We start from the raw sequence: 24,148 nt of genomic DNA, 5'->3' as shown, positions 1-24,148 counted from the left end.
TAACTTAGTCAAGTAAACAGTAACAAAATGCAGAAATCTAATATTGGAAGCCACCACGATGTCCTCTCCAAGAGAACCTATCGAAGCTCTTGGTTGAGTAGACGTTGAGAAGGTGGGTTTATAACCTGATGTTTGAAAGAAGAGAGAAAAACTATTTTTTTCACCAAAAAATACATTGTATTCACATTACGTGTGTGTGTGTGTGTGTGTGTGTGTGTAATGTGCTTATATGCGTTTCTTTGTTTCTCCAACAGAAATTTCACAGGGATTTCTATCTGGCTTTATGTTATCCTGATCATTCCCACTCAATCACATTGAGCTTTTTATTTGCCTTTTTCTCTGTCAGACAGTAGGATGAGTTTAAACTCCATTCCCTCTCCAACTGCCTCTCTGATGTGTTTGTACTTTTTACATTCCCTTTCCCTGTAGAATCTGAAGGAAATTCCTTTGGGCTTTTAGCTTTCCCTCAGAGTTAGAAACTTTTGTGTTGCTAATAGAACTTGGCTTCATTAGCATTTCAAATCCTGGGATGCTCTTAGAGATCAGAGTTAGATCTAAGGGGCTCTCCAGCCACAACCTGATTTATCAAACCTGTTCAACTGAAATCTCTAGTGACCAGTGCCTTTGACCTTATTTCTGCCAGCACATCTCATCAGAAAATTCTTTTCAAGGATTCTAGAGAAAGATACATGCATGATCTGAGAAGTTTTACTTTTGTCCCCCTCACTACTTTATATATTGTCTGCAAAAACCCATACTCTGCTTCATCACCTTTGAGGGTTAGGTCATAGGTAGATGGATCAGAGAGTGAATCAGTGGGTGGATAGGTAGATGGGTATATGAACAAGTGGATGTATGGATAACTAGAAGGGTGGATGGATTGGTGGATGGATCAGTAAATGGAAGGACGGGTGGATATCAGGTAGATGAATGGGTGGGTGGGTGGATGGATGGAAAGATAACATGATAAGGCAAGATAGATTAATAATGCAAGTCTTCCATCTTATGCAATGCCTTTGCCATTTAATTAACTATAATCAGCCCTAAGGTGCTGAGGCTCAACACGACTTATGCTAAAAAAACAAAACAAAACAGCGTCATAAGATGTATTTCCTGTCTTCCACAGGGACAGCAGGGTGGGGCTTGCCAGTTATTTCATGGCCATTCTGACTCAGTGTGTGCTTTGTGAAATGAAAGAAACCATCTTCCTTTATAATATATACATATAAAAATGCTTCAGTGTGGTAGTACTTAATCAGGTATATGCAGCAAATTCTCTTAGAGAACTTGCCCTAATTACATATTTGCAGCCGGTGCCCACTCCACCTGCAGCCTGAAATGTGCATTCTGGTTGACAGAAGATTCTCTGTATCTGGTAGAGATAGTATTTGAGTAGTATTGAGCAATGTGTGCCTGACTTCATTTTCTCCTTGCAGACACTGAATTAAGATTTTTTCTTTTCTTTTCTTTTCTTTTTTTTTTTTTTGAGACGGAGTCTTGCTCTGTTGCCCAGGCTGGAGCGCAGTGTCTCAATCTCAGCTCACTGCAACTTCCACCTCCCAGTTTCAAGCGATTCTCCCGCCTCAGCCTCCCGCGTAGCTGGGATTACAGGCACGTGCCACCATGCCCGGCTAATTTTTTTTTGTATTTTTAGTAGAGACTGGGTTTCACTGTGCTAGCCAGAATGGTCTCAATCTCGTGACCTCGTGATCCACCCGCCTTGACCTCCCAGAGTGCTGGGATTACAGGCATGAGCCACTGTGCCCAGCCTTGCACTGACATTTTCTAAATACTTACTATAGTTCAGGCACTGTTCTAAGTGCTTTTTACTTGTATTACCTCATTTAATCTTTACCACCACCCTTTGACGTAGGTACCATTAATATCTCCATTTTGCAGGCAAGAGAATATGGATTTTAAGTAACTTGGCCTAATCAGACAGCTAGTAAGAAGCAAAGCTGGGGTTTAAACACAGGCAGTGTCTAAACTGTGTGGCCCCACCTACCATGTTACACTGCCTCTCTAATCATTAAGCTGACCTTTGAGAGCACTGTGCTGCAATAGAACTTTCTGCAATGATGGAATCATTCTGTGTCTGCACTGTCCTATTAACGTGAGAGCCACCAGTCATATGAGGCTTTTGCACACTTGAAATATGGTTAATGTGACTGAGAACTCGTTTTTAATTGTTTAATTTTAATTAAACAGCAGAGTTTAAGAGCCGACTAACAGTTTCTCTTCATACATATGATCTTAAAAAATGAAGTGCTGAACTAGGAATTAAGGCAGGCATCTCAGTTATAGACATTATCCTTTATTAATAATATTAACACGAAATAATTGCAAGCACTCTTAGAATCCTTTGTGCTTCTTTCCATCCTTGAAAAGAGTCTAGGTGTTCCTCTAAGCCCTTTGTCAACTAAGTGGCACATCTAATCTTAGCTTATTGGGAGATGTACTGAGATGAGACAAAATTCATGTGGAATAGTACAGGGAAGTCACAAGCAAGCTGTAGCATGGTAGTGCCATTGGCGTTTATTCTCAGGAGTCACCATTACATTTTCCATCTCTCAAATATTGCCATCATATATGGGACTGAGGTGGGGTGTTGATGGAAATAATAGACTTTAAAGAAGAGTTTAATGGTGGAAGAACAGGGGTATCTGCACATGTTTTGAAGGCAGAGATACTATCCAAAACTCCTTCTTATAGAAGGAAATGAAGACAATAAGGTAGAAAAATGAGAAATTACCAGCAAAGAGAGAAGGAAAGATGATTCTGGATGAAGTAATATAATGCATTCTAGATGAATAATATAAGAAAAGAGCCATATTATTCTTCATGAGATACACAAGTTGAAACTGAATTAAGCTTTTAAAAGGGAAAGAAAATTAAAGTGTTAACAAAACCCAAATGTGTATAGCTAGGTTTTATAAGGACAGAGACAAGGTAATGTAGAATTCCGTGAAATTGTTTAATGTTGGTTTAGAACAGAGGTGGACAAACTGCAGCCCAGGAGCAAAACCTAGTCCACTATCAGTTTTTGTAAATTAAGTTTTATTAAGTACATCCATGCCTATTAATTTATTATACAGTCTATGGCTCCTTTATACTACAATGGCATAGTTGAGCGACTGCAACAGAGGCTGTATAGTCTCAAGGCCTAAAATATTTCCAAAGACCCCATACAGAAAATGTTTACTGACCCCTCTTTTAGAACAAAAAGGAAACATATGTTCACATAACTGTTTTGGAGTACAATTTTGTGTGTCCATCAAATTTTAAGATGCTCATAATCCTTGTTCTGGGAATACTGCTACTAGAATTTTATCCAGCAGGTGTATTGGTGCACAGGCCCACAGGGCTTCTTTGCACCAACCTAATAGTACTGAAAAGTTAGAAACAACCTAAATGTCTAACAGCTGGCCATTGGTTAAATGAAATACAATGGATTGATGTAAAGGGATTCTAATTTATTTTTTTAAATGAGCTAGTTCTATATGTACTATTTATTTTGAAAGGATGTTCAAGAAATATTGCTAAATTTTAAAATGTTGCAGAGCAATATGTATCATGAGACCATACTGGTGTAATAGTAACAAACAGCACCCAGCCCCATAAAAATATACAGATATATGCCCAGCACCAATTAAGATGCCTGGAACATCGTAGGTATTCAACATTTAATGAATAAATATAGAGAACTTTTACTTTTCACTTTATATCTTTTGGACTAGACTTTGAATTTTTATGAGCATGTATTACATAAATCTAGATTTATAGGGAATGATGGAAAATGTGAAAATAAAATTTTTAAAAAGGAAAAAAGTAAAGATCTAGATTTAAAAAGGGAAATGTAAACAAGATGAAACAGCCAAAGATAGGTCTCCCCAAAACTAATGTTGAGACCACCAGCAGTGACAGTCAGCTAAGAGATGGTTCGCAGCTCACTGCTCAGTACTGAGGCATTCAGCAGGGTTTGTATTTAACTTTCAAGCTGGAACTAACGGAAACTGTTGGGCTTGAAGAGGTGTCTTTATGAGTCATCAACAGCAGAAAGCGCAGAAGCGCTAAAGAAAATAATTCAGAAATGTGGAAAGAGAAAAGTATGCCCTTGTCTTGGGAGAACAATATTTGTATGTAACCAAGTGGGAAGACTTTGTGGAGGAAAGTCTGAAAAAGCAGAGAGCTGAAGAGAAAGGAGCCAAATGAAGGACACGGTGGCCAACACTCAAAGTAGAAAGACATTTTTGAAGAAGATGTGTTTCTAGGTTTCTGAAAAGTCTCTATACTCATGCCCAGAGCCACTGTGCAAGTTCATCTGGAAAGTGCATTGGTGTCTTTTGGTATAAGATCCACAAATATCAGCAGTCCTGTTATGTGAGCAGGTGTTCATACTGAAGGGCCAGAAGCAAAGTTTCCATGTGTTATTACTGTTAGAACTTCCCCCACTCCCCTCCAACACAAAAGCAGCTCTGCCTTGCTAGTATGGAAGCCCTGGGAACAGCCTCATACTTGCCTCGTGCTGGCAACATCTCTGTCTTGGCTTTCCTGCTGGAACACACATGTCACTCAGTACTAGCCATTTATTCTTCTGGCAGAACTGTGGCAAGAGGGGATTAACAGGGAGAAAATTTAAAAAACAAACAAAAAGCCAAAACAACATGAAAGTGGTGGGCATGTCTTTAAAACAATCAGTGTCCACCTCCCCCAGCCCTGTGCTTGCGTCTGCTTGCCCTTTGCATGCCTGCGCCTGTGGTGGGGGGGATATGTCTGCGCCTCTGAAAATCTTCTTATTTAGACATCACAAGGTATTAGCCCAATTTTGAACACGGCCGGCTGCAATACTGGTGCACAGACACGACTGCTCTTTCTTCAGAAAACTCTCCAGTTCAAACATGTTTGCAGAGCGTGATTCATGGTGTTTCTTTCTGGATTGTCCAGTGGGTAATTGCTGTACGAAAACCAGAGAAACAGATGTAGACCCTGAACCCTGGCTATAAATTTTTGTTTTATGATTATGGGTTTCAAATGTGCTGTGTCACACTGACAAATATACAGTTACTCTGAAACTAAATGGATTTTGCTCTCAAACTTTTGCTTTTGTTTTTTACTTTTTGTTTGCTTGTTGGTTGGAAATACATTTATTAGATCATTGATCAAACACAAAGAAAATAGAGATGACACAGCAGAATGTTCTTTTATGCCGTAACAAGAAGATATTTGGGAAAGTTTCTTCCAACCCTGTGGCTGATGTTTAAAATGGGTGTCAGTAGTTTACATTTCATTATGGACAAATCGGTCTATTTTTCACTTTCTACCCCACTCATTAGTCTTTATAGTACATGGATATGTATTTAAAGAATTGTGGCTTATTTATGTATCTTTCCTTCATTTTACTTAAAATGAAGAATTAGGAGGCAGAATCAAGTTTTCAAGAAGTATAAGCATTTACTGATGAAGAAATAATTAGCATGTGGCTAAATCATGGGTCTGTTTTATAAATTAATGCTCGGATTAAGTAATAGCACCAATTATTGCTATCAGCATAATTAATTCATGATGAGGAATGATTAATTGACTAGTGAATACTGTCACATTATAAGAAACCCATACTATTCCATTCACTGGGATTTAAATACTGATTATTCCTTTCAAGACCCAAGTTCATTTCTCAGTTGAGAACTTCAAGGTAATTATACATTTTACATTTTCTTACACAAAGAAAGAAAACATCGAGTCGCCCAACCTTTACCACACACACGGAGAGACACACTAATGTTGTTATTTTTGTGCAATGATACAGTATAGAGGTAAGAAATTTGGAAGCAGTGCTCTCCCTCGATGAGGCTGAATCCGTAGCTTAAGAAATCAGAATGAACAGAATTTTGAGGACACCCCTCCCCATCCTCACTTCCCTGGGACCAGTGCATCTCTACTCTTTGAAAAGATGTTAAGCAAGAAAGTGCAGCAGCCTCCCCTGGATAACAGATCCTTGTATACACATACCTGTCAGTGATGCCATGTTTCCCATCTCTAACTGAAGTTTCTCCTGCTGTACTTTCAATATAGCTGCTTCCTCTACTCTTGTCTAACAACTTTCATCCCCCTCCATTATCCAGTCTAAATGAGCTCAGTTTCCAAGGAACTCTAAGGACCTTAAATAAGCATTTGGAGTCATAAGCCTCGTGGACCAAGTAGAAATTGGCACATAATGTAGTGCTTTGTGTATCTTTACAACTACCTTAATGACAGTGTGTTAAAATGTTTTGTAAATTCCTCTGTGTTCCCTTGCTTAAAATGTGTGTTTTCTTTGTAGTTAAAGGGTTTCTTATAATAAGTCTCTGTTACAAAATGATGGCCATATAAAAGAGAGAAGAGAGGGGAAAAAAATAACAAACACAGATTCAGCAAAAATCTCACCCCTTTATTGCCCTGAACTTTTCAACAGCAAGAACTGAGCTTGCTGGGCTGAAAATTGTTTTAATGTACCTTCATAAAAGGATCTTTGACTTGGTAAGTGTGTGCGATGCATACTTTTCATGTTACACCACAAGTGCCACTTAGCAACTCCGCTAGACAGGGCAGTGTTTCAGCATGGGGTGGGGTGCCCCCTGACAGGCTTTTAAAAGGCCTGGATGCCAATGCACATTCCAACACTATCCACAAAAAGGAGACTGGAGCAGTGCTCTTGCCTGCGTTGGGCAAGGAGACTCTCCCTTCCTGCCTACCCTCTTGCCTGCCCTGTTTTGTGGGAGAATCATAAGTAAATACTAGAGAGGCAGTGGAGAAGACAGGGTGTTTTAATTCCTCCCCAGAGTTTCCTTTCTTTGATGTATGTTGCATCCTTGAAGCGAGTTGTGCAAAATGGCTGCAGGGTAGATTGGCTCTCCCTTTTAAAGCTCTCCATCCGGCTGGGTTTATTTGTAAATATCGCATCTATCCTTCTCAGTGTTTTAAGACTGGCTGGAAAGACTCTTCTTCCTGTAGGTTGGGTCAGTGTGAGAGATCTAAAAAAATCATTTCCCTTAAAAGTACTGTATTTTAATAAAAGGATTGGGCAGGGGCTGGTACGAGAGAAAACCGGTCCTTCAAAATATAAAACTGTCATACTTAAACGAGCTTACAAAATATGTGTTTAATTATGTAGTGGGATGTGTGTAGGTGTATGATGAGAGAGGCAACCAACCAACATGGCGTTTTGGGGTACAAGGATATGGGAACAGGCAAGTAATTTTCACGTTGGACTTTGATCCTAGGGAGCTGGGTTCTAGTCACAGCTCTGAGCTGTATGACCTTGGGTGGGTCCCATCTCCCCGGGCTGTTGTTTCCCCAGTTGAACAATATGAGGATGAGTCACAGCTAACATTTGTTCCATGATATTTACCCAGCACCATACAAGTGTTATATCTGTCCTCCCAGTTACCACCAAGGTGGGTAGTATTATATGCCCATTTTATAGAGGAGGAAACTGAAGCCCGAAGACCTTAAATACTTGTCCCAGAACACACAGCTGGTAAGTGGCAGACCTGGAATTGGAATCTAGTTCAGTTCGATTCCCCAGTCCATGCTCTTGACCACTATATTGTTTTTTCAAGTCCAGGTCTAAAATCTCATTTTCTGTGTGACTTGTGTGTTTGGGGCAGGGGTGACTAATTCTTGACTACTCCATATGCTGCATAGAACCTGGAGAGGATTTTTCAAAGTAAATGAATCCCGAAAGCTGGATTGCAGAGCAAACGAATGCAGTCACTTCAGCCAGGGGCTTGCAAGAGGGAGAAAGAGAAAAAGACTGTGGAATGGAAAGTTTCCCAACTCAAGCCTTTCCCAAGGGGTAGCCTCTCTGTTCTACAGTTTAGAGCTTGCATGTGCTTTTTTCTGGAGTGGAAAAATACATAAGTTATAAGGAATTTAACAGACAGAAAGGCGCACAGAAGAATTTAAAGGGTAGGCTGGGGGGCGAGGCGGTGGGCGGGAGGCGAACGGGGGCGGGGAGTGGGGGGACACTGTTTTCCAAGCTAAGCCGCCGCAAATAAAAAGGCGTAAAGGGAGAGAAGTTGGTGCTCAACGTGAGCCAGGAGCAGCTTCCCGGCTCCTCCCCTGCTCGTTTTAAAAGCACTTCTTGTATTGTTTTTAAGGTGAGAAATAGGAAAGAAAGCGCCGGCTTGTGCGCTCGCTGCCTGCCTCGCTGGCTGTCTGCTTTTGCAGGGCTGCTGGGAGTTTTTAAGCTCTGTGAGAATCCTGGGAGTTGGTGATGTCAGACTAGTTGGGTCATTTGAAGGTTAGCAGCCCGGGTAGGGTTCACCGAAAGTTCACTCGCATATATTAGGCAATTCAATCTTTCATTCTGTGTGACAGAAGTAGTAGGAAGTGAGCTGTTCAGAGGCAGGAGGGTCTATTCTTTGCCAAAGGGGGGACCAGAATTCCCCCATGCGAGCTGTTTGAGGACTGGGATGCCGAGAACGCGAGCGATCCGAGCAGGGTTTGTCTGGGCACCGTCGGGGTAGGATCCGGAACGCATTCGGAAGGCTTTTTGCAAGCATTTACTTGGAAGGAGAACTTGGGATCTTTCTGGGAACCCCCCGCCCCGGCTGGATTGGCCGAGCAAGCCTGGAAAATGGTAAATGATCATTTGGATCAATTACAGGCTTTTAGCTGGCTTGTCTGTCATAATTCATGATTCGGGGCTGGGAAAAAGACCAACAGCCTACGTGCCAAAAAAGGGGCAGAGTTTGATGGAGTTGGGTGGACTTTTCTATGCCATTTGCCTCCACACCTAGAGGATAAGCACTTTTGCAGACATTCAGTGCAGGGGAGATCATGTTTGACTGTATGGATGTTCTGTCAGTGAGTCCTGGGCAAATCCTGGATTTCTACACTGCGAGTCCGTCTTCCTGCATGCTCCAGGAGAAAGCTCTCAAAGCATGCTTCAGTGGATTGACCCAAACCGAATGGCAGCACCGGCACACTGCTCAATGTAGGTTTATTTTTTTCCCTTCTTCTACCAAGAAAAAAAAAATTGTCTCTCTTGCATGCAATGAAGACATTGAAAATAAACTGCATTGGTAGCAAGACAAAGGATTTAATGATTTAATGCTGAAGGAGTGTGATATGCTGGCATGCATATTGATTCCCTTTGCTGAAAATTTCCTGTTAGATGTTTTCTTCCCAAATAACCCCTCTCGCCCCCATGCTCCTCTCCTTACCAACCTTATAGTCTGTTGAAAACAGTTTTGAAAATATGCATAAAAGTGTGGGGGGTGGGGAGTGGAGGGTGACCACAAGACTTTAAAACATTCTTCAAGTAGGGCAATATGACCCATTTTGCAGTTTTTACTAAAATGTGTGCAGAGTGGAATTTAACTTTACTGTTCTTTGGATTAGCTACTAGTTGTATAGGTTCATCCACCCCTTGTGTATTCCAACAGTCCAAAGTAATTAAAATATGACATTTTCCTTGAAAGGAATTTAGTTTAATTAAGGTGGCTGCTGCTCCCGAAGTTCATAAACCACCAGTTCAAGCTGCCGCTTCCAATGTTTTCCTTGCTAAGGAAAGGCAATATTTCTTAGCATTGACCCTGCTGCCACCTTTCCGAGTCACTTTGTTGGTCTAAGAAGTTGCTGTTTTGCTAGAAAACTACTGGCAATGAACACCCCTTGGGCTGAGCCATCCATTATTTTCATATCTTGCAATTCAGCCTGGAACATGGACATCAGTTAAAGGAAAGGAAATATAAGTGGGATAGCCCAATTTTAAAAAAAATATTGACTATTTTGTTATCTGATGCTGACACAGTGCCGAGGTATGCATCTGGTCAACAGTAGCCTGGCTGCAGGCTTGAGAAATGACCAGGAGTCCCAGAAAATCCCACCTTCGGGTGGCTGTAGTGGGAGCCTGCAGGATGCTTTGCCGCCCTGACAGTGATTTAGATAAATGGCTCAGCTATCTATCAAAATGTTTTTAGTACTTTATTTGACAATTCATTGGAGCATTAGCCTGAAAATGACATTTTAAATCTTTGTTTTCAAAGAGGTCAAAGTTTAACTGGAAGAAATTGAGTTTTCCTAATAACATGGTGGCTTATCTAAAGAGAGAAGAAAAAGGAGAGAGGGGACAATGACAGGATTTAAATTGCCCTCTCTGAAACTTTTTCTTAAGAATAAAGACTTGCTTCTTGGGCCAGGAAATCAACAGGTTTGTAGCTGAAAAATCAATAACCATTTGATGCCAACAGCCTGGCTGTCTGACTTAACATTTTGTAGAGCCATAAGCAGGGCAAAAAGAATATCGTTTTCAGTAGGCGCCTTAATCTTCAGCTGCTCCCCAAATATGCCTTTTCTTTTTTGGTGCCTATTTTATTTCTGGAGAACTCAAAGAAACTTGAGTTACAAAATAATTTTCTAATCCAAGAAGAGACCTTTCAGACCTGTCCTCTTTGTAGCAATTAAAAGAGTATGAACGATTTCTGTTGGAATCCCAGGGAACTGGGGCTCTCTGAAACTTTTTCTTGTTAGAGAAAGTTGTAACGAAACATATTTTTTAACAGAAGGGAAAAAAAAATGCTCAGGATCCTCGCCAAAAGTTATTAGACCTAATAGAGTTTTTACATGTAGACATTCTTCCTTTTGTAATTAACCCTCCAAACATGCCTATTAAGTTGTAAGAGTAGGGGGAAAAGCTTTGTTTGTTCTTGGACAAGTTAAACAAGGGATTTGCTTTATCTAGGGAGAGCGAGCGGTGAATGTGTCATTCGCCTAAAACTAGCCGATAAGCAAGAAGTGTTGATAACAGCAAAGTTTAGCTAATCAAAGAAACTTGCATTAGACAAAGTAAATAAAGGCATTTGACAAAGGGATTTCAGAAATTCCAGTGTCTTATTTTTGTAAGCAGGGCAATTAGCTCTTATTGTGGTCAGTTTCACAAGAGTTTGAATCCCACACCCCAACTTTAGGTTAAATGAATAAAATGTAAATGTTGCTTGTGCCATTGCAGAGTTGCTTTACCCTCCATAAACCACTTTATGATAGTCAGTTGTTAGCGATTAAGGTTTTGTTTTTTTGTTTTTTGTTTTTAGCATAAATAAAACTAAAACTTTTTTTTTTCTTTTTTCTTTTTAAAGATTCTAACAAATGTCTGTGCCACGCAGTGTTTGGTTCAGGGTGGTATAGCTACTTAGGACTTTTGAAATAAAAGCATATTAGGGCTACATTTGTGTAAGTAAGAACATAACCACAACCTTTTCCGTTTTACTTAATGGCTATTTTGACGAGAAGCAGATCTGTTTTTGCTTTTAACACAGAGGAAACAGTGGGCAAAGAAGAAAAAGTACTACATTCCAACCAAAACTATTTTCTGCTTTGAGATTTTTTTTATGGTGTGTGTGTGTATGCATAGTAAATAAAGTAAGACCTTTGAACATGGAGCACACCACCAGAAGCTCACTTTGAAAGGTGTTAAAATATTCCCTTTATTTTCTTTTTAATTTTAAAGGCAGAAAAATGATATGCCAGCCAGCTGCCATTTGTAGTAGTGTCTGTGAATTGCTTGTTATAAGCATTCAAAGTCAGGATTAAGGGACTACTAAGGGAATGTGGTCTAAATATTACGATTGACGACTGCCCCTGGAAGGTATAGGAGTCACTAAATTTCTGTTCAGATGCCTCCAGGATTACCTTGGTTTTAGGCGGCTCCAGATGTTTTCAACATTAATTGCTCAGTGGGCATAGGATAAATCTTAATATTTTGTGGTCTAAATATAGTTACTTTGGTGAAATAACGAGTGTGACAACTTCTTGGCCTTTTTCCCTGTCTTTTCTCCCTACTCAACATGTCAAAAGGAAAAAAAAAAAACTTCTTTTTGAAATAGGATTTTGCCCATTAATGAGAAGAAATTATTTTTAAAACAAACACAGTAGTGATGTTTGATTAGGGAATGAGAAAAGGCCTCTTTTCAAAGCCCTGGGACCCAAATTTTAAGTATTAAACAGTATCTAAATCCTCTCCTAGTGAGATATAAATTGGGGTCAAAGTGGCAAAATCAAAGATACCCTCTGAAAGAAGGACTAAATAAAGACTGACAGCCACCGTATGAATTGAATGGGGTTTTGAATAAATATTTCAGTGAAAAGGCCCAATTGTTTTTCTAAAGTAGGACATAATTTTCTGCTTCTCAGACACATGACAGTGGTAACTAATACCATCAGAAAGAAGAGAAAAAGAGGGACTTTTCCCTAAATCACAAAGAGAGTGCAGGCAGGGTTGTTCGAAAACAAGTGGAAGATTCGAAGTCTTCCTTCCTTGCAGAAAAAAAGAAATCACATTGTGAATATTCAGATAAATTGGTACATTTGACAAGGGAGTGAGTATTGATGTGCAACTTAGAAAAGAAAAAGCATGCGTTTAAATTTTATTGCCCGAAAAGGGTGGATCAAAAAACCAAACAGTAGGAAAGGTAGACATCCGCTTGCCTAAACTTAAGCTATGGAATTGATTTGGAAGCTCTAGTTAGAATTTGATTTGCCAGCCAATAATGTAAAGCCCTTACATTGAATCAGGTCTTTTTTCCTTAATAGATAAATGACCAGAATGGCTATTTCTGATAGGTTAGCTGGCCTGAATCAGAAGTTTCCTTCTCATTTCTAGAAGCCTGGCACTGATATGTACAACCTGAGGGTATTGTGCACTTTTGTCGAAAGCATAAGAATAAAAGAAAGTTCTTCTGGATATCAGATGCTTATAATTTACCTTCAACATATGTTAAGCCCTGAGGTGGCTGAAAAGGAAAGAGAACCTGTTTTCTCCTTTATACATTCCACAAATATCATTAAACTCTATCTGAGAAGGGAAATACGTGATAAATAACAAAGATTATCAATTCTGCTGTCAAGGAATTTATAATTTTTTAAATCAATAATTTAGAAAAAGCTGCGAATTTTAAGTTACTCTTTGGGCAGAAGATTGCGATGTAAAAACCAAGATGCGAAATACAAAACTCTTTTCAAGTCGCACAGGACTTTAACAATAAATGCAGTGTTCATTTGAAAACATCTTAGAATCTTCTATACAGTTTGAGTTATGTGTAAGTGCCATAAATTTATCCTTAAATGACATTTTTATACTTTAAATGTTCTAATATAAATTCAGTTAACTATCAATTAAATAGATTATTTCAGAAATGGGAGTTTTTGATGAAGGTTAATCAGAAAAATCTTGGCTGAAAACCTTTCCAAAGATATTAATGTAGATAGAATCTTGCCTTTCAAATCACAGGGTAGTTATGACAATCATATATCTCTGATTTTCTAGAATAACCCACTTTCAAATGTCCTGCACGGTTCCCACATAAATCATTGAAATATGCCAGATATTTAATATTACAACATCTCCTAGGCTGCCCGTTGAACCCAGGAGTGGCACAGAAAGTCTTTGTTTGGATTCTATAGTCAATATAACTAGAGCTCTCACAGCTTAATTTTTACATTATGTCTGAAGATCGCCTTGCGTTTCTGGGTCATTCTTATGAACATGAATTGCTTTGGTAGCAAACTACGGATCTGTGAATAGAAGGCATTCCTTGCAGAATGGACTGGGCTGTGGTTCTCACTCTAGCCCCTGTGTGTGCGTGGACATGGTGGGGAGGAGGGAGTAGAATTAAATTGTTATGAACAAATCTGTATCAGCCCTTGCCAGCTTCCTCTTAAAAAGTTGGAGCTGGGGTGATGGCGGGAGAAAAGTAGAGTTAACTCAGGTTTCAGATTTATCAGTATCCTGCTTGTAAGTGGCTTGGCCTAAGTACCTCTTGTTAAATAGGAGATGAGATAACCTGCCCCATCTGTAAGATCTAATAACACAACCTAATCAGTCAATATGTTGCCCTGAATTCTCTTTTCATTCCCAGCTTCCTTACCCCATCATTAAAAAGCATGATCTCTGTCCCATCCCACTCCCCAAACCCCTTTAAATGAATGAAAAATAAAGTTGCAAAAGTTCTTTCTACCTAGGAAGCAGAAGAGCCTAAGTCTACTGGCATTTTGTCTTGAGCTTTCAGAGCTTCTTAGATGGGAATTCAAACAGGCAATGGAACTGCTGACTTGCTTTTTCTCTGGCCTTGCAAGGTGGGGGAGCTACAAGGGGGCTATTTAGTACGATAAGACTCTCTGCCCCCTGCGTGATAAGACGAGGATAACAGGAACTGACGTCAGCAAGGCGACTCAACCTGGCCAAGCATTTCCTCTAGTCAGGGCTCAGGGATTCCAGGAGTTTCTGGGCCTCCCCCAGCAGCTGAAGAACTGAACCAGCTCAGGGGAGGGAGAGAGAAGAAAACTGATTTTTACAGGGGTGATAGTGGGTGATGATGTCCCCGATTTCCAAAAGCAGATTTCTTTGGCGAGAACAAAGAAAAACTAGGGAGAATAAAGTAGTTTAATAAGAGTGGATTCTGAGATTATAATTGTAATTTCACATTGTCATAGACTAGGTATTTGTTTGCCAGTTGTCAACAATTTACTGCTGATGTCTTATTAGACAGGCTATCCAGCAGTCACCAAATATGATCCACTCACAAACCTCGCCAACTCTCCATATAGAACAACATGTGAGGGGATTCACGTTGTCAGAGTTAATCCTTGGTACTCTTAATGTTTTTTCTTTCTTTCTTTTTTTTTTTTTTGAGACAGTCTTGCCCTGTCTCCCAGGCTGGAGTGCAGTGGTGTGATCTTGGCTCACTGCTACCTCCGCCTCCCAGATTCAAGTGATTCTTCTGCCTCAGCCTCCCCGAGTAGCTGGGAGGGACTACAGGCGTGTGCCACCACGCCTGGCTAATTTTTGTATTTTTAGTAGAGATGGGGTTACACCATGTTGGCCAGGATGGTCTCGATCTCCTGACCTCGTGAGCTGCCCACCTGGGCCTCCCAAGATGCTGGAATTACAGGCATGAGCCACTGCGCCCGCCCTTCTGTTTACTTTTGAAAGTACAAAGTTCCTACCCCCATCTGCATCAGATGACAACATTGCTAAAGCCATTTCATTTGCTACCAGCCCTGAAACCACTTAGCAGTTTTCCTCACTTTTTTCCTTCTTCCCTTTCTCTTAAACCCAGATTTATTTTTATTTTATTTTATTCTATTTGCCTTCCAAAGTATCTGATTTGAGATTTGGAGGAGGAGAAATTCAAACAGAAGGATTTTATTTCTTAAAATTCGCAGATTCTCCTCAGTCCACTGACTTCTTAAAGATTGCTTCTTATTTTTTAAGTTTTAGTGTTTGACAAAGAATCACTGTCTAATTTGACCCACATTTAGTGGAATGTTTGTTATGTATTGATAAATTACTGTTCATCACAGAATAAAATTTTGTCAAGTCAAAAAAATAGCTAAATTCAAAATACTGTGAAGATAAAAGAACAAATAAGATGAGTGCATCAGTTAACTAGGGAGAGAAGATTTGGATCACATCCCAATTTTTTTCCCATTTCCAGAGCAAATGAAGACCTCATGTAATAAATTTGTCTTCTCAAAAATATTAAAGCTTTCAACGGCTACAGTACTTTTGTCATGTCATCAAAGTCCATAATTATAAAAAGGCCGATGATCTGAAGGCCATTTCAGCTTCAAAAGATTTTTTAGGGTCTGGTCTGTTGGAAAGCTTGGGGGTTTAATTAACTAAAATGGAAATGGAGGCAGCGAAATTCAGTTCCTGATGTTTTAATTTAGCTCAGTACTACCATGTGTTATTGAAGAGAATTCTTAAAGGCAAACATAATTATTTCATTATGGTCCTCAGAATGCTTTCATTGGCTTTAATGACAAGAAGCTGTATAAAAAGGCATACATTTTAATTAGTCCTTTTTATATTTACATCAGATAAATAACAAATAATTGATGAAAAACAAGTCTTTGGAATGGATGATTTCACATAGTGCGCTGGTTACAGTTTAATGATGAAACATTTCTCTGTTGCTTTGCATTTTAATTATATATACATTATATTACAGTAGTGGTGCCATGGAGCTACTAAAATACCGTTGTTGCCATTTTATTACCAAAAAAATCACGATTAATGCCTACAAATTGAAAGCTGAAAAAGGTAGCTAGACACACATCTCCAAGGAAGTAAATTAGCGGTTCCATTAATTTTACTACATTTGTTAGAACTCATTTTGATCACTTTTATCTTTTACGCTTCATCTTTTTGGATTAAGATCGTCAGGGGTTTCATATGCCTTTTTATGGCCACATCTTCTCCTGAACACCTTTCTTTCGCTCTTGCTTCCTGTTTTGAGGATGTGCATGAAAGTGCCTTGCCAAATGTGCATTGGAAATTTAGAGAGCTTTTTCCCCATTCTGTCGGCCTGCTTTACCTTTGATTTTATATGAAAACCCATTTCACATGATTCATCCATTTTGGTGTACAGAACACTAATTGTTATTATTGATTTTAAATTCTGTGACCATTACAAGTAACCCAGATGACTGGCAGATAAAGGGTAATAATCCATGGAGTTCTGGAACTGTTTCATGTTTGTCTGGAGTACTTTATGTGATCAATATTAACTGCCCCATTGAAGCTAACTGCTGTATCAAATAACAGTCAATCAAATGAATGTGCTTGGAGATTATTTATTGAAAGCTTTAATTGTTCACTGGGGCCCTGCTTATCAGAGGAAACAATAAGAACTAGAGGTAGGATGAACAGGTTTGGATTTGCAGGGAAAGTTGGGGGATGCAGATGAACAAGGCATCTCTCTACTTCTTGGGCAAGAGTTTCCAGAAACCCATGTTGGGCTTATAGTTCGGGCAGAAGCTGAAGTTGCAGATACTCTTCCAGAGCTTATCCTATCACCTGTACCTCAAGGGCTTTCTAGAGAAGGGGGTATGGTAATTTTTTTGCGCTCAGCAGAGGCTGTGAAAAGTTCTCCCTTTCCAAGAGTTTTACTGCTGCTTCTCCCCAATCCTCTCAGAATTACCCTTCCATGCATCTCTCCACCTCTGCTTCCCATCATGGCCTGATTGATGGTCCAAGATAATGCAAGTAGTCTGCCTTGACACAGGATTGGTTTCTACGGCTATGAAATGGGAATAATAGTGTCTGCGTTGCAGGATTTGTAGAAGGATTAGAGATCATGTAAATTAAGATTCTATTCTTGTCTTGAAAACATATGGAAGTCACCAGGTAGGCCTTCTGCCCTGATTTTGGCATGACACCTGTGGCTTACATGCCTTTGCTAATAGCAAACTTTTTTTTTTTTTTTTTTTGGTCATATCTAAAGTAGGTATCTCTTTTCTTTGGTGAAATGATCCCTCGGTCTATAGCTCATAACCTAGGTGGCAGTCCTTTCTGTTTGTCAGGTAGCACTGTGGCCTGATTCAGGGGCATCCATTTACCAGATCCCCAGATTTCTTGCAAATAATTGACTTTTACAAGTGAGCATTGTTACCTTCAAAGTTGTCACAATACACTTAGCCCAAAGATGCTGTCATGGCACTGTACATTTTTATTGCTCATTGATGGATTAGCTCTTGCAATGTGCCATTCAACAAATGGCTCTTGGGTGTCTGCCATGTGCCAGGCTCCTTGATGTGATCTGTGGGGGACACCAAGATGAATCAGACACTGTCCCTTCTCCCTCTGAACTCATGATATAATGGGAAGAACCTGTGTACACAAGTCATTGTCACATAGCCCCCTTATAACAAACCCAAAAATCTCCTCACGTCTTTGAGCCTGAGATTGATAATGGAAAGAACTAAGAACTGCCAAGAACCACAGCTGGTTTATATGGTGGGTGATCAAGTGGATTATACATTTTTGTCACAGTGGAGCGGGCGTGAAGTTTTTCTGTGTGTAGGCCTCATAGATCATCTCTAAAAGTAGTTCACAAAGAGGAGTTCTAAACCTATCTTAAACAGTGGAATAAATGCACACCTTCCAAACTAGCTTCTTGAAGACTTGCATATGGATGTTTCTGGAGCTTGTTAAGTAATCGTGTTCTTTGGGGATGGGTTTGATTCTATTGGATTTTTAAAAATCACTTACTTCTCTGTGATTTCTGTGACTTATCACTGTGTAACAAACCATCCCAAAACTTCCTGGTCTAACAATTTATTATGACATTATTCTGTGGATGGGCAGAGCTCTGCTGGGCAGACCCTCTGCTCTGCGTGCTGTCAGCTGGGGCTGAATCATCCAGGGCTGAATTGGGCTGGAAATCCAAAAAGGCTTGCTCTCATGGCTGGCGGTGGGTGTTGGTTGTCGGTGAGAGCTCTACGGGATCTGCATGTGACTTGTGCATGTCACAGCATGGCAGCAGTATTCTGAGAGAGAGCATTTCGAGAATGAGCCTTCCAGGAAGGAGGCGGCAGAGGCTCCCAGTCCTCTTAAAGGCTAGACCTAGAGAGTGGTATTCAGTCACTTTCACTGTATTTTACTGGTGAAGCAGACACAGGGCCAGCCCAGTTTCAATAACGACCTTTCAGTTTGGGAGAGAGAGGCAAAGAACGCCCACCATAACAATCGTAGCATATATGCGCTATAACAAGAAAGAAAGTATTGTCTTCTGAAAATGATTAAATTGAAGAACAGTTGTGGGGCTTCTAGTTTTTTGGCGGGTTCAATATTTAATGAAATGCTACTGTAATGACAACATACTCATTTTCAGTTAATCCTCACAACCCTATAAGTGAGATATCTTCATTTTACAGATGAGGAAATGGAGGCTCAGGGAAGGTGAATAACACAGATTGCAAGGGGCAGAGTGTGGTTTCAAGTCCCATGAAGGGCTTTTCTCTTGCCTCCATGTGCTGTTACTCACTTGGGGGTCCTCAGCTTCAGGAGTTTGTCATCCCATCAGCTGGGTGAAGAATTCCTGAAAAATGTTTTATGCCCTAATAATCCCAAGAATAAAACACCACCGAGTGTTTTGGTTTAGGGGAGATGTAGGAAAAAGAGAGGTAAAGTACTATAACTCACATAGCTTCCTCTGATTACATTATTTTCTCTACTATAAACTAGTCTTTTACATTGTGGAGGAAACTCTGCCCAAACTATGAGGCTATTTTACTCTTTTGCCCTTTTGTTTTTACATCCTGTTTGCTGTTGAAGTCTACGCTGGCCTAGTCACTGCTGTAGCTCAGGGGGTTCAGAGCAGGATTAGTCTGGTATTTACTGAAGAGTCACAAGAAGATGAGAGATGGGAGACGGGGCTTTTCATGTTACTCTAGTTTACTGGTAACCCTCATCTAAAGATGGGTGCTAAGTGTTTTTGCTAGAGGGTGTCTCTTCATTAAGTGGAGCTATTTTGTCTTCCGTTACCAAAAGTAAAAAAATAAAAGACAAGAAGGAAGAAAGAAAACTTTCTGGTAGTAAAGTCGAATTAATGTTTTTTTTATTTGCTACATAATTTAAGTATCATGTGTAGAGGATCCCAAACTTAAGTTAACCATTACCATCTAGTGAAACTTACATGAATCATAGTGGATCTCATTGGCCTCTCAGATAATGCTCTTATTTCAGTGACTTCAAATATGTCTTATTTTTTACTTTTTTGAGACAGAGTCTCGCTCTGTTGCTCAGGCTGGAGTGCAGTGGTATGATCTCAGCTCACTGCAGCCTCAACCTGCTGGGCTGAAGCGATCCTCCCGCCTCATCCTCCCATGTAGCTGAGACTACAGGTGTGTGTCATCACACCTGGCTAGTTTTTTGGAGAGACACGTTTTACCATGTTGCACAGGCTGGTCTTAAACTCCTGGGCTCAAGCAATCTGCTTGCCTTGGCATCTCAAAGTGCTGGAATTATAGGTGTGAGCCACTGTGCCCTGCTCAGATATGTCTTAGATGAAATGTATTCTGTATTTTGAATTTTTATGTACCATGTTCTACCTGTTTTGTTTGGAATCTAATTGTTGCTGAATTATATGTTTTGAGGAAATAGAGACAGGGGGACAAATTGAAGTGACTTGCTAGAAGTCATGTAGTGCATTCTAAGTGGAAGCAGATCTACATCTGTAAGATGCTAACAGGTGATGCAGTGAAATACAGCATGGTACCCTGCAGTGTGATACAGTGAAGTTGGGCGGACTTTCTTTGTGCACTGCACCTGCTGTGGAAGCTTGTGCTCAGGTTGCCTCTGTTTTTTTTTTTTTCTTTTTTAATCTTTAAAATGAATCCGTAATATCTACCTTGAAAGCTTAAGATCGGTCTTAAAGCCTTAAATAAGAGAGTGTATTTGACACGTGATGCTCAGTAAATAGATTGTTTTCACATATAAACACAGTTGTCAATAAGAAACTTGCGTTAGGCTCGCATGGCGGCTCATACCTGAAATTCTAGCACTTTAGGGCGCTGAGGCAGGCAGATCACTGGAGCCTAGGCACTTGAGACCAGCCTAGGCAACATGGCAAAACCCTGTCTCTACAAAAAGAATTATCTGGCTGTGATGGTACACACCTGTAGTCCTAGCTACTTGGGAGGCTGGGGTGGGAGGATAATCTGAGCCTCGGAATGTTGAGGCTGCAGTGAGCCAGGATTGCACCACTGCACTCCAGCCTAGGCAACAGAGTGAGATCCTGTCTAAAAAAAAAAAAAAAAAAATTCAGGCCAGGCATGGTGGCTTACACCTGTAATCCCAGCACTTTGGTAGGCCAAGGCAGGTGGATCACAACATCAGAAGTTCAAGACCAGACTGGCCAATATGGTGAAACCCTATCTCTACTAAAAATACAAAAATTAGCTGGGCATGGTGGTGCCTGTGCCTGTAGTCCCAGCTGCTCAGGAGGCTGAGGCAGGAGAATTGCTTGAACCTGGGACACGGAGGTTGTAGTGAGCCGAGATTCGCGCCACTGCACTCCAGCATGGGCGACAGAGTGAGACACCGTCTCAAAAAAAAAAAAAAAAAAAAAATCCAAATGCTAGCATTGTCCAGAAAAATTCAACAGATTTATTTATAATTATTATAAAATTGAACTCCTGAACCTTGTTCACTGAAACATTTTGATTTGCATTAATGCTTTACATCCCCACATTTATATTAAAAATTCACACACAAATGAAAACGGAAAAACTGCCAATAGCTAATTTCTGTCCCCTATTTTTCCACTTGCAGTCATATACTTAGGTACCTTTTGACTGCATTGGAAACAAAAACAAAAACAAAAAACTAATATTCAGAACTACCAATAACAGGAAGAAGAGAATTTTTGTTTTTTGTTTTTTGAGAATGAAATGTTTCCCATCATAGTGGACTCCTAAGCGCATTCTCTACGTATACAGCGTGCTGATGTTTTTTGACGTAATTGTTACGTTTGATATGGATAACACACAGGTTGGTGCCTAGGCCAGCCAGATAGGCCTCACTTGGCTCCTGCAAAGCACCAGTAGCTGCGCTCTGGAAGCTCAGATCAGTTTTAAAGTCCTGAGCAATTTCTCGCACCAAGATACTGGAAGGGAAGTTTGCGAATCAGTTCAGTGGACTTCGGTAAGGCCTAGTTTCACTGAGTCCCCCAGTCCCAGGCCTGTAACAATGAGGTTTCTCCACCCCTCCAGTAGATGGCGCACTCTCGAGAATGGCTTTTGTGGCCAGTTTCTTCCCGGGTGCTTTTTCCGCGGGTGGATTTTCGAGTAGTGTGCTTTGTAGGAACCATCGTTTGGACGCCTCCTTACTTTCCCCCTTCTCCTTCGCCCAGAGCTGGGCAAGCTAGAGGTGGCGCTGGCATCAGAGAGCCTCAATTGGAAACCCAATTCCCCAATATTTTATTATGAATTTTTTTTTAATGCAGAAAAGTTACAACAGCTTTAGTGCAAACACCTGGGTACCTACTACCATAGCTACCATTAAAATTACCAGGTTTCTTTTCTGTGTTCCCACCCTTTTCCCCTTTTGCATGTGTTTGTTTTGTTTTGTTTTTGTATTGTTGACTGGGTCTCCTTACTAAAACTGAGAAGTCTTTGAGGTCAGGTATTGTGCTTTTTACCTCTGCTTTCCCAGTGCTAATATATTGCTTGGTCTATGATCCTCAGTAAACTATGGTTGAACTCACATGTATGTTCTAATAAGCAATCCTTTAATATACTCAATATCAGTGCCCTTCAACAGAACTTCCTACTTTGAAGTTTCCGATGATGGAAAGGATCTATAATTCTACATTGTCCCATATCGTAATCGCTAGCCATTTATGGCTGTTGGCATTTGAAATGCAGTTAATACACCTGAGGAAGTGACTTTTTAATTTAATTTTTATTTATTTATTTTTGAGACAGAGTCTCGCGCTGTTGCCTAGGCTGGAGTGCAGTGGCGCGATCTTGGCTCACTGCAAGCTCCGCCTCCCAGGTTCAAGCGATTCTCCTGCTTCAGCCTCCTGAGTAGGTGGGATTACAGGTGCGTGCAACCACGTCCAGCTAATTTTTATATTTTTAGTAGAGACGGGGTTTCACGATGTTGGTCAGGCTGGTCTCAAACTCCTGACCTCGTGATCCACCCACCTTGATCTCCCGTAGTGCTGGGGTTACAGGCGGGAACCGCCAATTTTATTTTATTTTAATTAATTTAACTTTCAATAGCCACACATGGCTAGTGGCTACTGTATTACACAATTCACTTCTGCATACTTCAGCTATTATTATTCTTTCAATATGTGTTCATTCTCTTTGTTTATTTCCTTTTTCCCTTCAGCCTTTACTCTTCTCTCCTATGGCTATTAACAAGCTCTAACTATCCCTTTATGTAGCGGGTAAATAGACTGCAGGAAAATGTAAACAGAATGCTGTAGGGTGGTGATTTCAGTCATTGTTTAACTCCTTTTCCTTCTGGGTGGAACTATTTTTCCTGGGGCCTGGCAAATATTTAGCACTTGTTTTGCTAACATTTAGTTTGCACAGCTAAACCAAGATTTTTGCAGAATCTCAGTGGGCGGGAATTACATTCCCTGTAGCAATCAAATCATGGTGACATACGATGTCTATTCCTGTGCTCCACACCTGCTTGGTTTTGAGATGGGCAAAGTATCTTCCAACATTTTCAAGCTTTCAACTCAGCTTGAACATTTCAACAAACTTCAGGGAGGCAGAGAGGAACTGACCATATTCTATGGAAGCCTCAGTTTGCCTTCTAGGAAATACCATGAGCTCTCCCCCGGGTGCCTTCTCCTGCTCACACTCGTCCTCTGTTCATAACCCAGAGCACGGCACGCAGTAGGCACTCAGGAATATGCTGAGTGTAGTTTAGTGAAAATGAAATTGAGAACATCTCAAGTGAGCTAATATTTTTTGGTTATTCAAAACACCTAAAGTAAACTTGATGGAGGCTGTCAAAAACTTGGGAGGTTCAGTTTGGCTGGGATGGCAAGGTAAGTAAGCCCTTATAAGTGCATTTGCTGGCAAACTGGCCTGAAAACATGAGAATGTAATATTTCCCTAGGCTTCTGGCACTTACTTTGGTGTCACAGAAATAGATTTTCTGATGGTACTTCCTGTTAACCAGGACATTATTGCTCCCTCTTGTTCCCCCCCCCCCCCCCGCTTTTTTTTGGTCTATCCCTAGAAATGATGTGAAGAAAGTAAATAAAAATAAAGCTAAAGCATGCCTATAATCTTAGCTGTCCCGACCCGCGGGACAGTGGAACGGGCCCTGGAAGGGGGAGTGGGAATGGAGGAGACAAGAAAACACGAGAAATGAAGACAAGACAAATAGCCTGATCAAGTCTCGTTTAATAATGGTGGTGCGATGCCTTATATAGGCTGGCAGGGGAAGAGGTTGGGCCAGGGCGGTGACGGGGGTCCGGTCTTCTCAAATTACAATTGTGCATGCGCCTTGGGTTTGTAATTTTCCCGGGCGCGGGATCGCACCTGCGCGGTAGGCTGCATATCTTTCTGGGCGCGAAAAGGTTTGCTCACGCGGGAAAGGTTTGGGCGCGTGCGGGAAAGGCTTTAGGCGCACGCGGGAACAGGTTATAATGAAGAACCCGGAAATGTGCCATTTTGTCTCCGCTTTGCGGAGATCAAGCAACAGAGGTAGGCTAACTCCGGGCCTCATGGCTCCGGACACTTAGCTGCTTGGGAGGCTGAGGCAGAAGAATCGCTTAAAATCCAGGAGGTGGAGGTTGCAGTGAGCTGAGATCGCGCCATCGCACTCTAGCCTGGGCGACAGAGAGAAAGTCAG

General features: G+C 40.7%; 1 protein-coding gene across 5 annotated transcripts in view; it reads left to right on the top strand.

The window, feature by feature from the left end:
- RARB (retinoic acid receptor, beta) overlaps positions 1-24,148 on the top strand; it is a 424,977-nt gene that overhangs the window by 242,330 nt on the left and 158,499 nt on the right. For 2 of the 5 annotated variants that reach the window (XM_011956247.1, XM_011956246.1), the window contains exon 1: positions 6,618-8,977. The exons of 2 other annotated variants lie outside the window; for them this stretch is intronic. In XM_011956247.1, the coding sequence (XP_011811637.1) occupies positions 8,821-8,977 (157 nt within the window). In that variant the 5' untranslated portion in view covers positions 6,618-8,820. Of the gene's footprint in view, positions 1-6,617; positions 8,978-24,148 lie in introns of those variants that run through there. One more of the 5 variants, XM_011956248.1, reaches the window with a different exon arrangement.

This window comes from Colobus angolensis, unplaced genomic scaffold, assembly GCF_000951035.1.
Source record: "Colobus angolensis palliatus isolate OR3802 unplaced genomic scaffold, Cang.pa_1.0 Scaffold411, whole genome shotgun sequence".
NCBI lineage: Eukaryota > Metazoa > Chordata > Mammalia > Primates > Cercopithecidae > Colobus > Colobus angolensis.
Note: the sequence above shows the minus strand (reverse complement) of the source record. Positions and strands in the feature narration are given on the sequence as shown.